The following is a 16,603-nucleotide window of genomic DNA, read 5'->3' as shown; positions in this document are numbered from 1 at the left end:
CAATAGTTGGGAACAAACAGTGGAACTTTGGAGGGGAATTCAGTGGGAAGAGGAGGGAAAGCCTGCAAAGAACTGAAGATGGTAAGTCAGAGAAGAGAAAGGAGTATCGTGTCTTATAAACAGCGGGACAAGAGGATATCAGGAGGATTGAGTTTTTATTGTAAAAAGCCATTTGCAAGATCAAGTAAGACTACGGTACAGTAAGTTCTCACTGAACATCATTGATAGGTTCTTGGAAACTGAGGCTTTAAGTGAAACACTGAAAACAATTTTGCCACAGGCTAATTGATAAAAGCAAGAGTTAAGTTCTAAGGACATTCATCAACATCACAACTAAATGGTGTTGAATGAAACAATATTAATCAAACACCTGCTGTATGTGGTTTTGACAATTAAGAAGTCAGGAGAGGTCTAAATGAAACTTTTTTAAAATCTGGCTTTGATCTGAGTGTAAAAGCAAAGACCATGAACATAGATTACCCTTTAAAGATATTTGGTGGAGAAATGAAGGAGCAAGATAAATTAGTTTGAGCATGGTTGTAGGCTATGGGGAAGGAGGAGACTAAGGGAAAGTTGGGTGGCAGGGGGTTCCTGAGTCAGTGGGAGGGGTGAGGTACAGAAATCTCCAGCGTTAACTCTTTTACAGGTGTCTGCTCTTGCAGCATTGGCAGCACCCAGGAACTTGTTAGAAATGCAGAATCTCAGGGCAAACTGCAGCTGCAGTGAATCAGAATCCACATTTTAACAAGATCCCCAGGTGATCATAGCTTGTAACCCTGACAACAAGCAATAAGACTGGCATTACTCCTCCCATTTTTACCAATGATGAGTCTAAGGTGCAAAGAAGTTGCTTGAGATAGCAGGGCTGATTAGTAGCTGAGCCAAGATTCAACCCCAGAACCTTGAGTCCAGTGTTCCTTTCAAAAGGTAAAAAAGTACGTTCAGAAGTTCTACTTTCACTCAACTCAAAATTGTTTCAGATGCCATAATGTCCCCAACGCTAAATCACAGATCTGTAGCGCTAGTGCCACCACCTGTGTTTGTTGAGATAGTGATGCACGAATCTCTTTCTGAGCCCTTGGAAACCTAAGAAACACGGACAAGGTTGGAACTTCACTTCCCAGCGAACCCCGCGGCTTCCTATCGCGCAGGGCATGCCGGTCACCACGCCCCTCCTCACTCCGTGGGGCTGCCCACCAGAAGCGGGACACGTCCCACCCTGACGTGAGGGCGCGCGGCCTGCTGGGATACGTAGTTTGGCTGGGTCTAGGACGCCCCCTCGGATGAATGGGTCCGGGGCTGACCGCGAACTACAGCTTCTGGGGCAGCAGCGTTAGTGGCGGCCGCTGGGGAAGGGGCGAGTGCGGCAGCCCCGGGGAAGAGTTCCGCTCCGGGGAGGTGGCGATGTCCTGTGCCCCTGCTGAGGCAGCAACTCGACTACCTGGGGTGGTGGCATAGGCAGGCACTTCCTCTGCGCACTTGCCCCCCTTCCCCTGCACCGGCATGCGCCCGCTCTGCGCGGTGGGCCTGGTTTTCGCAGGCTGCTGCAGTAACGTGATCTTCCTAGAGCTCTTGGTCAGGTGAGTGACCCCCGCGGGCCGCGCCCGGTTCCCGGAGGTGCACCGAGAACGCCGGAGGAAAGGCGTCCCCTGGAGTGCTTCCCCTCGCGCTCCCCCCGCACCCCCACCACGCCAGGGCGGAAGCCGGGGTGGGACAGCCCCAGCCCTAGCCCTAGCCCTAGCGCTAGCCGCTGGGCTCTCCGCTGCCTGGGACCCTGCCGAGTCGACCACTCCTTCCTGCGCACCGTCCGTTTTCCCGCCCAATAGTTTCACAGCATCCCTCGGAGGGAACACTCGGGGTGTTGCTGTCGTCAACACTTCCACACGCACTGGGGGGTTTAAATCTGGAGAATTTCTCACGTGACTGGCCCCAGGTGGCCAGGAACTCGTGGCTAGGTTGCTTCAGCTTTTTTCCTTTCTGGTAATAATGCCACGTTTGACTTGAGCAAAGCTTTCTGATTTATAAGGCAGCCTGATTTTTTACACGCTGCAAAGAAAGTTTTATGTGTATTCAAGTGGCCCGCACAGCATTTTTTTATTACCCTTACAGACAGGCGGGCATGAATACTTGGCCCAAACATTGCCCCTCAGTGGTGGAGCAGAATCAGTTCTTATTTATGTATAAGGTCTGTGTTACTGACCCAAAAGAACATTTCCACCTTTAAGATACGTATTACTCTTTAAACTGGGAAGCATGTGTTTTGAGATGTAACTTTATAAACTAAGATTGGGGGTGGGGGCGTGGATTAAAAAAAAAGCTGTGGAACATTTACACAATGGAATACTACTTGGTTGTAAATAGGAAGAAAATCCTACCTTTTAGGTCAGCATGGATGGACCTGGAGATTATTATGCTAAGTGAAATAAGCCAGTTAAAAAATAGAAAAATCATATGATGTCACTTATATGTGGAGTCTAATCAACAAAACAATTAATAGAAACAGAACTGCATAGACACACAGAACAGTGACAGCTGTCAGAGAGGTGGGGGCTTGGAGAGTTGGGTGAAAAAAGGTGAAAAGGTTAAGCAGATAAAGTACAAACATATGACAATAGCCCTGGACAACTGTATGGTGATAGTGCGAGGGAAAGGGGAGGGGGAGGTGGGCAAAGGTGGGGGATAAATGGGGACAGAAGACAACTTGACTTCGGGTGGTGAGCGCATGATGCAGCATGCAGATGATGTTTTATTGAGTTGTACACTTGAAGCCAGTATGGTTTCATTAACCAGTGTCACCCCAATAGATTAAGTTTAATAATGGGGGGTGGAGGGAGGGCAGAACAGGTCAAGGGGGTGATGAATGAGCACGAGGTTTTACAAACAGATGTCAAATTCTAGTGTTGCACACTATTTACATAATGTTATAAACCAGTGTTCCTTCAAAACAAGAAAAAAGAACAGAATAGCTAAGAACATTACTAAAGGGAGACTGGGTTGGTTTTATTGAGATGGTATGCAAATACTGCTGAGTAATGAGCAAAATTCAGTGAGGAGAAACTGCTGCAGAAAAGGCAGCAGGTGTCCTGGAAAAGCTTCAGTGGTAAACATCACAAAATGATCAACTTCGTTTTTGGTTCTGCCATACCCTCGTTGTGTGACCTTTTCAGATCATTCAGCCTCTCTGGGCCTCCTTTTTCCTGCTGTACAGTGCTACCCGTGGTGCTCTCCACCACTGTGTTTCCGAGTCTCCACTTTATCTCTCGTGACTATCAGGGCGATCTGTGTACAAGATAGGGCAAGAGTTATCATTTCTGCTTTACCGGGAATGAAGCAGCTCCTAAGAAGTTAAAGGCCCTTCTGCTACCTGGAAGTGGCAGAGGCACCCCTGGGATCCAGGGCATGTGAACTCCTCGTCTGATACCATTTTCAACCTTCCTCTTCATTTTGAACTTGAGCAGCCTATAGGTTTTGCTCACCCAGTTCCTCACGGGGTGCCTGCTAGAAATGTATTTCATTTTCCTGATACCACTGATGAAGTCATTCTGAAGCAACCAGTTTATTTAAGGTGAACTCTGTGTGGGGTTAATTTTTGCAGTTACTGAGCTTGAAATTTTGTTAGGCAGAAAATGTTGATCAAGATCTGTCATCTGTCGTTCTTGAGTAGGTGGTGAGGGATATGGGAAAAAATAGATTCTGCTATAAGCTGGTATCTTTCAAAGGAAAGTTACTTTGAAAATTGATTTTAAAGTATAAAAAAGTGATAAAGTCAGGCCAGCCAAATAAAGGTGTAATATTTGTGTTGGAATATGCCATTAAATCAGGGGCGTCAAACTCATTTTCACTGGGGGCCACCTCCGCCTCGAGGTTGCTTTCAAAGGCCCGGATGTAATTTTAGGTCTGTATAAATGTAACTGCTCCTGAACAGTTAAACAAGAGCTCGGCGCTGCCGCTAGGTAGAAACAAGGTGCCGGGGTGGGTAAAACCAGGTGGAGGGCCAGATTTCAGCCCACGGGCCTTGTGTTTGCCACCTGTGCATTAAATTAAATCTTGTCAAAGGCTTTGTGATGCCAGTTATGGTAGCAGCTGAAGGCACTTTTGACTAGTTTAAGCCCTTGCCTAAATTACTCAATTTCCTGGAGTCTGTTTTCTTGACAGTGAAAGGGGGGCAGGTCATGGTTAGACCAGCCTCGTGTGGTTTTGAAGGATTAAATGAGATTCACGTGCAAAGCCTGAAGCACACTCTTAGTGGCCTTCCTCTTTAAAACTTTCATTTCAGTATAGGTATATCTTGTCTTACGAATTTGTTCCTGGGATGTTGTGGATAAATCTAACTTGTACAGAAATGTTTTTATGCATTATGGGGGCTTCTATTTAGAACTCTGAAATAACTTGTAAATAATCATCTTTCATTTACCTTTTTATGTAAAGCTGGAAGTGTACTTACAGAAGACCCATATGTGTGGAATGGGTTTCCACAAGATGGTGAGGGGTACATTCATTGATTTAAGGGACAGTATACCAGACTGAGTAGCAGCTTTTTCCTGATTTGCTTGGGCAACTCACAACTTGTCGTGCAACAGATCAATAAAATAAGAGCTGGTTGGACTGGATGGTCTTTTAAAGGTGTTTCTACTTTTGGCCTCGGAATGTGTGACTTCATCTTGGGACATCACAGCTTGTAACTTTTTTATAGAGCAGGAACTGTGCTTTTTATATGGCTTCCTTGGAACCCTTGGGCGCCCTGGTAAGTGGCAGGCGGAATGCACTATTAGTATAAATGCAAATGCTGAAGGGACTTGCAGGGAGAAGCAGCCATTTATAATCACTTTCCCCAGACTGGAAAATCACCGTAGGTGTTTCTTTCTGATGTTCATCCCGGTAGCTGGGATCTAAAATAGAATACGAAGCACAGTGCAGGGCGAGGAGCAGGTGTGAAGTCATGCCACGGGGGGGTCTGCGCCAGCTGACTGAGCGGTGAGGTGTCCTGTGTCTTCCGGGAGGGAACAACCCAGAACATTTATTTTCCCTTTTTTATTTCAGTTATGTGCCTAATGCTGAAGCTAATAGAAAAGAATAAAAGATAACAAACGGCCTACACTATCTGTCCAATTCTTTGTCTTCAGAGTTGCTTTTAAAAAAAATAAAAATTTGGATTCTTGCCGAAGAGAATGCAAAGTCAGAGAAATGATTTGCACTTAGTGATGTAGAAGTATGTGTCTCTTTGTAACAGCATGTTCCTAAAAAGCTCTGTAAATTGATTTTTAAAAAATTGAATGATGGGAGTGCATTAGGGATATTTAAAAATCCTATGGAAACAGAGTCGTGGGCGGTGTGGCTCAGTGGATTGAGTGCTGGCCTGCTGACCGGAGGTCACGGGTTCGTTTCCTGGTCAGGGCACAGGCCTGGGTGGACGGCCAGGTCCTCGGTAGGGGGCAGGTGAGAGGCAGCCGATCCATGTTTCTCTCACTTTTCAACGTTTCTCTCCTTTCTAAAAGTAAATAAATGAAATATCTTTTAAAAAATCCTGTGGAAATAGAGGAAGTAGATTAGCGTTGTCAAGGGGATGATCAGAAGTGACTCCCAATGCATACGGAGTTTCTTTCAGAGGTGTGCTAAAATTACATAATGGTGACGGCTGCACGACTCCAAATACACTAAATACAACCCACCACCCTGTGTGAATAATAAGTGATGGGGCCATGACGGGGTCTGCACACACCCTTTATTGGCCGCGTGGCCCTGGGGGTTTGCCTGGCCCGGTGCCGGCCCCGGGTGTCTTCAGCAGTGAAACGGGTGTAATAATACCTGCCTCCCTAAAAATAAAGATAAAATTGCCAGTAATTATGATGCCTTTTAAAAATAGTATGAAGAAGACACTTGCAAGGTGAATCACTTTTTGAAAGAAAATTGTTTCTTTCTCTCTTTTGTACAGTTTTAGTATTCTAGATCGCGGTCACTTCCAGTGAGGCGTCCCCACGTTCTTCAGGGGCGCTGTGCTCGGAGTGGGAGCCCCGCCCCCTAGCCAGCCTCTGTGGCTGTGGCTTCTCACTGTCTCATGCGTCAGGAGTGGCTCCCTGACATGCTGTCATCTTGAGGGCAGGGGTCCAGGCTCATTCACTCCGAGAGCTTCCTAGCAGCTAGCTCCACGATGGTTCTGTCCATGGTTCTGTTGATGGTTCTGATGCCGAACTGACCTAGGCTTTGGTAGAGAGCAAATGGAAGGGGGAGCAAGGAAGCTTCATGAGCCCCTGTTGGGCTAAGTTGTGCCTTGGCACTTTAGGTGTATTTTCTCGTTGAATCCTCACTAGAATGTTAATTGTATGTCACCTCTGTCTTACAGTTGAGAAACATGGTCAATATAAATATTTTTAAAAGGTTGCTAGACTTCAGCTGAAGACCTGCTAGTGTGGTACGCAGGGTCCTGCGAGCTGGTCGTCCTCCAGCTCCAGTGTCTGCCTTTTCCCTCCACAGCAGGCACCGGGGGGAGTGGTTTTCAGGGCCTGGTGCGTTTGCTCTGCAAGGAAACCGATGAGATAAGCGCTAACACCGTTCCCATTTTTAAAGATAAGAAAACCAGATGCAGATAGGGCGATTAACTTCCACATCCCAGGGGAAGTGACAGAGCTGCAACCTGCATGTCACCGTGTACTTTTAGGCACTGTGGAGCACAGCAGTTCTCAACCCTGTTGTCAGCACACCCGAGTTACCTGTGCATCTTACACACACGCACAACCCCCCCCCCCCCCCCCCCGCCCACACACACACACATACCCTGCCCCCCGGCCTTTTTCCCAGAGCTGGTTCTCAGCTCTGGCTGCACGGTAGAATCAAGTGAGAAGCTTTCAGAAGGACAGGTTCGAGGGCCTTACCCCAGACCAGCCCAGTCCACGCTGCGGGGGTGGGGGTCGGGGAGGTGCCCCCCAGGCACATGGTTTTTAAAGAGCAGCCTGTACAGAGTTGTGCAGAGCCTGCTGGGAACTATCTGTCTGCGGCTCCAGTTCCTGCTCCTGTCGCTCATATTGAGGCTAATGGTTTTAATCTCTCCTTGAACGAGGTAAATGTCTTCCATGATTATTTATGGATTCCTGCAACCGTTAGCCCCGTCCCTTGAACATAAAAAGTGCTAAAAGAAGTCACTGAGTTGAACAGAAAGCAGGACTTTTCAAGGAAACCCTCACAGGCAGTAGACCCTACAGAGTAGCAGCCGTTCTGCTTCAGATGGTACGCTTCACTCTGTACAAGAAGGTGACCCAAACAGTGAACAAGGAAATGGCAACAAATACATATCTATCAACGGTCAAATCTAAAAAACAAACTAAGCAAACAAAAACTGAGACAGAATCATGGACACAGAGAGTGTTTTGATGGTTGTCAGATGGGAGGGGGTGTGGGGGAATGGGTGCAGAGGCGAGGGGATTAAGAAGTGTAAATTCGTAGTCACAGAATAGCCATGGGGATGTAAAGTACAGTGTAGGAAAAGGAGCAGCTGAAGAACCTATACATGTGACCCATGGACATGAACAGTGGTGTGGGGATTGGCTGAGGGAGTGGGGGATGCTGGGTGGAGGGGGGCAAAAGGGGAAAAATTGGGACAACTGTAATAGCGCAATCAATAAAATATAAAAATAGATAAAATAATAAAGTAAGAAAACTGCAAAATCAATAAAATAAAATCTCAAAAAATAAAAACGCATGGGTTGCACTTGTAGGTCTTTATGTTTACACCTGATGGCTGTGTTTAAGAATTTGCATGCTTGGCACTGCTATTTAATATCAATACCACCAACAGAGGATGGAGTTTTTAATAAATAGCATTATATCACTATTTAGTAATATCATTACATCTCTGGTCACTGGCTTTGGGTAAGTGTCTTGGGTGAAGGTGAAAATATACAATATGGAGGCTGAGTTTCATAACACAGCAGTGTCACTAATGTGGGAGATCTGGGAGCTTCCGGAAGACAAAGACAGCTGTCCACCTTGAACCCCCTCTGCTGGTGGAGCAGAGCCTGATGGGGGATGAGCTCAAGAAAACCACGGACGTCTTAAGGAACGGATTTCCACAGAGTGCCGCAGGAGGGATGTCAGAAGGAATGCTCCTAGCTCATGATTTTCCCCTAGCAGTCCCTGTGCAGGGTCCCCTGCCCCTTCCAGAGGCCCCTGGAGAGCTTCGGTTGAACTTCATGGACACTGTCGAGTGCCTGACGCATGTGCGTTAAGAGTTGTGGAGAACAGTGTGTTCTAGTGCCTCCATTATTGCTCCTTGCCCTCCCCCACCCAAAAAGGACCCCCTTTTGGACCTTTCTCCCTGACCATCCCGCCACAGATACACTAGTGTATGTACTGCATGTACATCTGTGCTGTATGCTTATAAAACAGTAAGATTCCCCGCTCCCCAGGAGCTAGTTTTCACCCCGACAGGGGAGCTAAGGTGACGTCTCTGCCATCGGCAGTGGGCACGAATCTTCGGTTGACCGGGGTCTTGGGGGTTCCTGGTCAGGGAGATCTGTAAACACTTCCAGGAGACCTGAGCATATTTCTGTCCTTGGGCTTTGCTGCCTACACTGACTGGGATCCTGACCGAAGTTCTCCTGGTTGAGTGCAGATCCCAAAAAGAACATTCGGCCACCTCCCCCCAGTTCACGAGGACAGTGGTGTCACAAGCAGGGAGTGCAGCGGAGTGACCCTCCGGGAGAGCGAGGCAGGCTGGGCGTCCTTCTGTAGGGGGCGTTGCTCGTGCGTGTGGCCCACGGGCCTGAAAACCGAGAGGGGGACAGTGGGTGAGGGGGCTCTCTCCCTGTCGCTCTGAGCTTTCAGTGTAACCAGGCATGGTGGCCTTGGTCTGGAGCTTTATGCCTTTTTGTGGTTCACTACACAGGAAGCACCCAGGATGCGGGAACATCGTGACGTTTGCACAGTTTTTATTCATCGCTGCGGAAGGCTTCCTCTTTGAAGCTCACTTGGGGACGAAGCGGCCGGCTATCCCAATAAGGTACGGCCCAGGGAAGCCTCTCTCAGCTTTTTTTTTTTTCCTTTTTAAAGTTAAGAGCTTTCCTGGTACTTACATAAAAGGAATATGAGACATCCTTTGATAAGATTCATATCAAATATATCTGCAGAGTAATAATTTATTTTCTGAATTTAATATGTTGTGAAACTCCAGGGAGCCAATGTATTTTAAAATAAAATTCCTGCCACAGCACTTCAAATAACTGTGGTGGAGACGACCATGTATATATATGTGAGTGTGGGTAGTGTGCGTGTGTGTGTGTGTGTGTGTGTGTGTGTGTGGCTAGTATATGGTCACTGAGAGCCCTAGTGTTGTCACCAACTTTTTAAAACAGTTATGTATGCTATCCTTATGGTATCACATGTGGTAAGAGTGGTATCATTGTTCCGTTTAAAAAACAAATGGCTTTTGGAAGTAGAGGTGGTAGTTACACAATATTGTGAATGTAATAAATGCCATGGAGTTGTTTACTTTAAAATGATTGATTTTTATGTTGTGAATTTCACCTCAATTAAAAGGAAATGACTTGCCTTGGCTGGTGTGACTTACTTGGTTGGGGGTCATGCAGAGCAAAAGGTTGCTGGCTCAATTCCTGGTCAGGGCACTTGCCTGGGTTGTGGGTTCAGTCCCCGATCAGGGCACATATGAGAGGCAGCCATTGATGTTTCTTTCCCTTTTTTCTCCCTCTCTTCCCTTTTCTTTAAAAATAAGTAAAACCTTAAAAAACAATTGTCAAACTAAGGCAAAATTGTTGATTCTAGACCTCTGTCCATTAGTCCAGATTTCCATAATTGTGCTCATGGGGCCAAATAGAAACCAGCAGTTGGTATAATGAGCAGTGTGTCGCAACTCGGCGCGCTTGCTGTGGAGACTTGAAATCAATGTGTTAACCCATCCTTGTGGGCATTTAATAGGCTTGTGTCATTGACCCCTTTGAGGGGGACGTGCTGGTGTGAATGCATGTAAGGACTGGTTAAGGCTCATCCTTGTTGATGTTGTTTTTCAGCATTCCTGAGTAGCTTGCTGTAGAAAAATCTGGCTGAAACTTGTGACTAATTTCGTATTTTTAGATTTTGGCCAGGTGCATATAGTAATGGCCTGTTGATCCTCTTTGCTCCCTTTGCTCAGGGCTGAAATGGATTTGGGTGATTGTCCAGCGACCTTGCTGGTGGGCGGAGGGGGATGTAAACAGTGGTGCTGCTCACGGGCACCCCCCACCCCGGATAGTCCCCGCAGTCTCCAGAGAGCTCCCGCAGCTGCCCACCTCCTCTGCAGTCCCCCTCCTGTTTGTTGTACAGAAAGGGGTGTTGCAGGGAAGTAACCTCTGTGTGAGCCAGTTTGGGGAAGCCTGTTGGAACCCAGCCAGGAGGCCAGGAGTGGGCGGTCCCGCCCTATTGTTGCTGCTGGTTCTCTTTGCTGGGAGGCAGAGGGATCAGGCAGCAGAGCTGGGAGAGCTGCTGTGATTGTGCAGCCAAGCCAAAGTGCCTGTGCAGAGCTCCTGGCTGCCCTGGTGTGCTCACTGGCTTCTCCAGCCCGAGTTACTGCAGCTCCCCCGCCCCCCCCCTCCCGGGTGGTGCCTGTGGCTCTGCCCACCTTCCCTCTTCTTTTTGTTTGTTGTTCAGAAGCTGTTTCTTCAGCCTGCGGTTGTCTTGCAGGAGTAATTGTTCCGTATCTATGTTTGTTTGTTTGTTTGTGTGTGTTTGAGTTTACTCATGGGAGGGGTCGAGTTCAGACATTCCCTATGCTGCCACTGTCTTGAACTTTTTTTTTCTAGTTTTTTAATGTGTAATGCTAGGTTCTGTGAGATTTTTGTTTGTTTGTTTCTTGAGGTAGGTCTGTAATGCTGTAAACTTCCCCCATCTGTAGTGCTTTTTCTGCATACCCCAAATTTTGGTATGTTGTATTTTTATTTTCATTTGTCTTTATGTATCTTTTTTTAAATCCTCACTCGAGGATATATTTTTTTTAAAAATTGATTTTAGAGAAGGAGAAGGAGAGAGAGAAACATTGATGTTAGAAGCATTGATCAGTTGCCTCCCAGATGTGTCCTGACCAGGGATTGAACCCACAACCTAGGTCATGTGCCCACACCGGGAATTGAACCCGCATCCTTTTGGTATACGGGATGATTCTCCAGCCAACTGAGCCACCCAGCCAGGCCTGTCTTTATGAGTCTTGTGATCTCTGCTTTCAGTTCTTCTTTCACCCAATAGTTGCTTAGTGGCATGTTGTGGAATCTTCACATGTGTGTGTTTTTCCCAGCTTTCTTCTTGGAGTTAATTCTTTTTCATACCACTGTGGTCAGAAAATACATTCGGTATGTTTTCAGTCTTAAATTCATCAAGACTAGTTTGGTGCCCTGGCAGATGGTCCGCCCTTGAGAATGTTCTGTGCGCACTTGAAAAGAATTCGTGTGCTGTCATTTTGGGAAGAAAAGTTCTGTAAATATCATTAAGTTCATTTGATCTAATGTGTCATTTAAGGCCAGTATTTCCTTATTGACTTTCTGTCTGGATGATCTATTCTCTGCTGTCAACGGGGTATTCGTGTCCCTACAATAATTGTATTTTTGTCAGTTTCTCCCTTTAGGTCTGTTAGTGATTGCTTTATGTATCTCGGTGCTCCCAGGTTGGGTGCGTATATATTAAGTGTTATGCTTTCTTGAGGAATTGTCTCCTTTGTCATTATAAAATGTCTGTCTTTGTCTCTTGTTACCTTTTTTTAATCTTGAACTCCGTGGTTTCTGATGTAAGTGGGGCTGCACCCACGTTTCCCTGGGCGCCCTTTGTCTGAAGTACCATCTTCCACCCTTTCTCCGAGTCTCCCGCAGGCAACATGTAGCCGGGTCTTAGTTTGCGCTCCGTGCTCCTGCTTTTCTGCGTTTTTGTTTGTGAGTTCAGTCCCTTTATGATTGGGGTGATTAACTTTACGTGAAGACTGACTACAGCTACTTTACCTTTCCTGGTTGCTCTGTGTCCCTGACTCTTTCCCTTTGTTATTCTGTCTGCTGTTTTAGCCTGGCAGTTTTCTCTGATTTCTTCCCCCTCCATTTTTTTTTCTTTCTTTCTTTTTTTTTAATGTTTTGTGTCTGAGCTCTGGATTTCTGTTTTGTGGTTACCATTAGGATTGTGTAAAGAGCCTCATGCATAACAGTAGTCCTTTCTCTTCTAATTGCCTCGTTATTCCCCCTTACCCTGTCAGGCCTTCTCCTCCTCTTGGATGATTTTGTGGTCACCAATTATCCCTCTTTATGTTGTGCATTTCTTACCAAATTGCAGTAGCTATAATTATTTTAATGTCCTTTCCCCCTTTAACCATTATGTGATAATGAAGTGTCTAGTAACCTATTCTGAAGCAGACTCTCAGTTGCCTGCTGCTGTCTGCGGAGTCATCTCATGCAGAGTTTCGTCTGCTTCTGTGCACCCGTTTCCAGTAGAAGGGCTCCTTCCAGCATTTCTCATATGCGGGTCGTACAGTGGTCAGTTCTCCCCACTTTTGTCTGTCTGGGAAAGCCTTTCTTTCTTCTTAATAGCGACAGGATAGCTTTGCTGAGTATCTTACCCTCGGCTGATGGTTCCCATCTTTTGAATATCTTTTGAATGTTTCCTTTCACTCTCTGTGGCCTTTGATGTTTCCACTGAAAAGTCGGGTGGGGATAATCCAGTGGGTTTCCTTTGTAGGTCAGTCTTTGTGTTCCCGGCTGCCTGGAGAATTTTTGCTTTGCCAGCGATTTTTGAGAGTTTGAATAAGATGAGTCTTGAGAGGGTTTTTTTTTTTATATTGATGTAATTAGGTGTTGTGTTGGCTTCCTCTATTCTAAAACCCCAGTTCTTCCCATAGGCTTGGGACGTTCTCATCAGCTACTTCTTCAGGTGGGATCTCTGCCCTCCCCCCCCCCCACTCTTTCTGGCATCCCTGTTACCCTTAGATTGCTGGTTCTAATGTGTGCAGAGAGTTGTTTCATTTGTTTTTTTTTTTTAACTCTTAGCTCTCTCTCTTCTTCCTCATGGGTCATTTCTATGTTCTGTCTTCAGGTTCTCGAATTCTCTTTTCCATCTTGATCCACTCTGTTTCCGGTGCTCTCTGGTTTATGCCTTATCTCACTGAGTTCCTCAGCCCCAGACTTTCTTTTCTGTAGTTTGACTCTCTTTGGTAAAGTACTCCTTGTGTTCATTGATTTTATTCCTGCACTCATTAAACTGCCTTCCTGAGTTCGTTTGTTTTTGATGCATCGTTGAGTTTCTTCATCACTGCAGTCTTGAATTCTCTGTCATCTAAATCGGTCTCCCATGACTTCTGAGTTTGGTTTCTGGAGATTTTTTGTTTCCTTTCTGTGCTCCCAGTCACCTTGGTGGTTCATGCTGTTCGGTGGGTGGTTTCTCTTTGTGTGTTTGACGTTGTGGCCTCTTGTCGGCATTCGGTTTTGCTTGCAGCAATCCAGCAGGTTCATAGGCAGGCTGCCTTCTCCTTCCCCGCAAGTGGTTACAGTGCAGGTTTTGTTTTCTCTTATGTGCACCCTTTACGCCTCTGGGATCACGGTGGGGTGGTGTTGCTTAGGTTAACGAAGATGCTCTGTACCCACTGTGATGCCGGGTGTCCCCTCTGTCAGCAGCTCACCGCAGGTGTGGGTCAGGACTGCTGTGACCGGGGGTGGGGGTGATTCATGGTGAGAACTGGGTTTGCACGCTCCCAGAGCGACCCCGTATTTGCCCTGTGCTCCTGGCTTTACCAGGCTCTGCGGGGTCCGTGGGGCAGAGGAGGCGAGTGCACAGTCTTATGGCTCCGCCCCACCCCCTTAGAGCCGTGGCCTCCCAGCCACCTCTAGCCAGCTCTGCTGCAGGGGGGCAGGCAGAAGGGAGGTGCCTTTTCTGGGAAGAACACTGCTTCTGCCCCTCTTACCCTCCAGGGCATGGTGTGTGGGCTGGAGCCAGGCAGGACACTAGGCTGCATCTGGGGCCACTGTGCCTGCCACCTCCCCTCCGGCCCTGCTCCATTCCGCCTCCCCTACTCCTTCCAACGCGCCCCCTTCCGGTGGCCTGGTGCGTGGCTCCCTCAGGCGAGTCTGGTGTTGAGCAGGGTCCTTGGTTGAGTTGAAATTGTCTGACGCGTGAATACGAGAGAGAAACGGTGGCGTCTGCTCACGCTGCCACAGTGCTGACGTTCTCTGTCTCCACTGACTTGTAAAAACCCATCGGTGTCTATTAAGTGACATTTTTGAAGACCAGTTTTCATTTGCTATGTATACCGGAAACATTACTGTTTCTTGAAGCATACTCTATAATTTAAACTTTTTCCATGTTAGTCTGGCCCTGTGAAGTATTATTTTATAGGTACTTATTATTTGACTTCAACGGATAATAGTGATGCAGTCTTAATAAAGAGGAACTAAGCCAAATACTTTTTAACTAAAAACGCATATTGCCATCTCTAGTTGACTTTCTATGAATGGTGGGCCCTGTGTGACGACGGGCTGTCCCCTCTGTGTTTCAGATACTACGCCACGATGGTCACCATGTTCTTCACCGTCAGCGTGGTGAACAACTACGCCCTGAACCTCAACATCGCCATGCCCCTGCACATGATATTCCGCTCTGTGAGTGCCGCGCGCACTGAGCGCGCTCCTGTGGAAGCACCGGGCGGGCGGGGGCGGAAAGGGCCCGTAAGGAGCCGTGTTTAGGGGGTGAGAGCAGGTCTCGTAGACACGTGAGCAGGGCTGACTTTCTCTCATCTGAGAAGGGAGGCAGAGAGAGGGAAGTGTGAACGTTGGGGGGGGCGGTTACTGGGACTTATCTGGGGTCTCGTGGGTGATGAAGAAAGGGAAAGTTAAAATTCTCCCAAGAAGCAGATTTTGCCCTTAATTCCTTTCATCTGGTTGATTTTGTAGTCAAACCTGCTATGCGTGTTATTTATTTCTCATCGCTTTTCCTTTTTCCATAAGATTACAGTTACTTCTAGTCAATGAAACGGACCTTTCTCTTTTCCAATTTTTTTTTTTTAAGCAGAGACTTGAGATAAATAAAGGAAATTCTTTTTTTTTATTTTATGTATTTTCGGGGGGAAGAGAGAGAGAGAGAGAAAGAAAGAAAGAAAGAAAAAGAAAGAAAGGAAGGAAGGAAGGAAGGAAGGAAGAAAGGAAGAAAGAAAGAGAAACATCAATGTGCGGTTGGTGGGGGCCGTGGCCTGCAACCCAGGCATGTACCCTGACTGGGAATCGAACCTGCAACACTTTGGTTCGCAGCCCACGCTCAATCCACAATAAAGGGAAATTCTTGATGAAGACATGTTTCTTCGAAAGCAGCAGCGGTTTTTTCCTTTGCCTCGCGTGTGGTGACAGACCTGCGTTTAGTTTTTATACAAACAAGAACAGTGTCCCCCAAGGAGCAGGAAGGACGTCAAGGGAGGTGTGGGTAGGAGGGTAGCAGAAGGATCCAAAACGGGTGATGGTCGGGATTGCAGCACCGCGGCGCAGTCTGAGACTTTTGTGAGACCGGATGTGCTGCTCCTGCAAGGACCTCGCAGAGCTGATGTAATCACCCAGACGACCGTCAGAGCGCTGAGCGCACTGCAGACTTCCAGCAGGCACACGCACGGGGGTGGGTTGGCAGGCCCCCTTCCAGGGAGGAGGGGTCTCTGTGCCTTCTTTCATTAACATGAGGGGCGAGAAGCTTGTGAAAAGCTCTTATAAGTAAGGGAGACGGAAAATTTGACAAAAACAAGTCTGTAACATCATTTATTCCTGGTAGCCACAGCTTCAGCTAGGACTAGTTAGTTACTGAAAACGGATTGTTTTTATCTCCACTGTCATCTTTAAGAGGTTTTACTGTTTTGCTAGATCGATTTCATGGCTTATACTTGTTGCCCTTATATGAACACCTGGACCTTCTAGCTGAGCATCCAAACCTCCTCCTTCCCAGCTGCTTTGCCCCTTTGTCCACGCTCTTATTTGTCTTGAATGACACCGTCTTTCCCTCGTGCACTGACACTGTCTCTCGTCTCCTTTCACAGGGTTCTCTAATTGCCAACATGATTCTAGGAATTATCATTTTGAAGAAAAGGTAAGCAGTACACTTTTATAGTTTACGTAGAGGAAGCATTTCCTGTGGCCCGCCTATGGTGGAGATGGTTTGCTCTTGACCTTCTTTGTGTCCTTGTTCTGTGACAGCAACGTTCATTCCTGAAGCAGCCGACCAGGCACGAGGTCCCGCCTGTGGCTCTGGAGTAGCATTTCCTCTGGGTGGAATGCGCTCTCGTCGTCACCGAGTCCTTAGATCCACACTAACCTAGGAATCCAGTTGATCTAGAACTTCACTGCCCCATATGGTCACCATTAGCCACGCGTGACTGCTTACATTTAACATTGACATTACTTAAAATGATATATTTTCTCAGCCTCACTAGTGACATGTTAATTGCCCAGTAGCCACATGTGGCTAGTGGTGACCGTATTGGAGAGCCCAGTGTGGAATATTTGCAGCCTTTGAGCTAGCAGGTGGGACAGTGCGTCACAGATGGTGCTTATCTATACAGCATAGCGAACTGAGGAATATCATAGTTATTAAAGAGGAAATCTCTAATAAAGGCCCCAATGGCCGA

General features: G+C 47.0%; 1 protein-coding gene across 1 annotated transcript in view; it reads left to right on the top strand.

The window, feature by feature from the left end:
• The first annotated feature begins 730 nt into the window (after positions 1–730).
• Positions 731–16,603, top strand: part of SLC35B4 (solute carrier family 35 member B4) — a 28,774-nt gene continuing 12,901 nt past the window's right edge. The window contains exons 1-4 of the mRNA XM_028525779.2: positions 731–1,580; positions 8,879–8,992; positions 14,501–14,603; positions 16,016–16,065. Coding sequence (XP_028381580.1) covers positions 1,504–1,580; positions 8,879–8,992; positions 14,501–14,603; positions 16,016–16,065 — 344 coding nt within the window. The 5' untranslated portion in view covers positions 731–1,503. The remainder of the gene's footprint in view (positions 1,581–8,878; positions 8,993–14,500; positions 14,604–16,015; positions 16,066–16,603) is intronic.

Source organism: Phyllostomus discolor, chromosome 10 (genome assembly GCF_004126475.2).
Source record: "Phyllostomus discolor isolate MPI-MPIP mPhyDis1 chromosome 10, mPhyDis1.pri.v3, whole genome shotgun sequence".
In the NCBI taxonomy this organism is placed as follows: domain Eukaryota; kingdom Metazoa; phylum Chordata; class Mammalia; order Chiroptera; family Phyllostomidae; genus Phyllostomus; species Phyllostomus discolor.
Note: the sequence above shows the minus strand (reverse complement) of the source record. Positions and strands in the feature narration are given on the sequence as shown.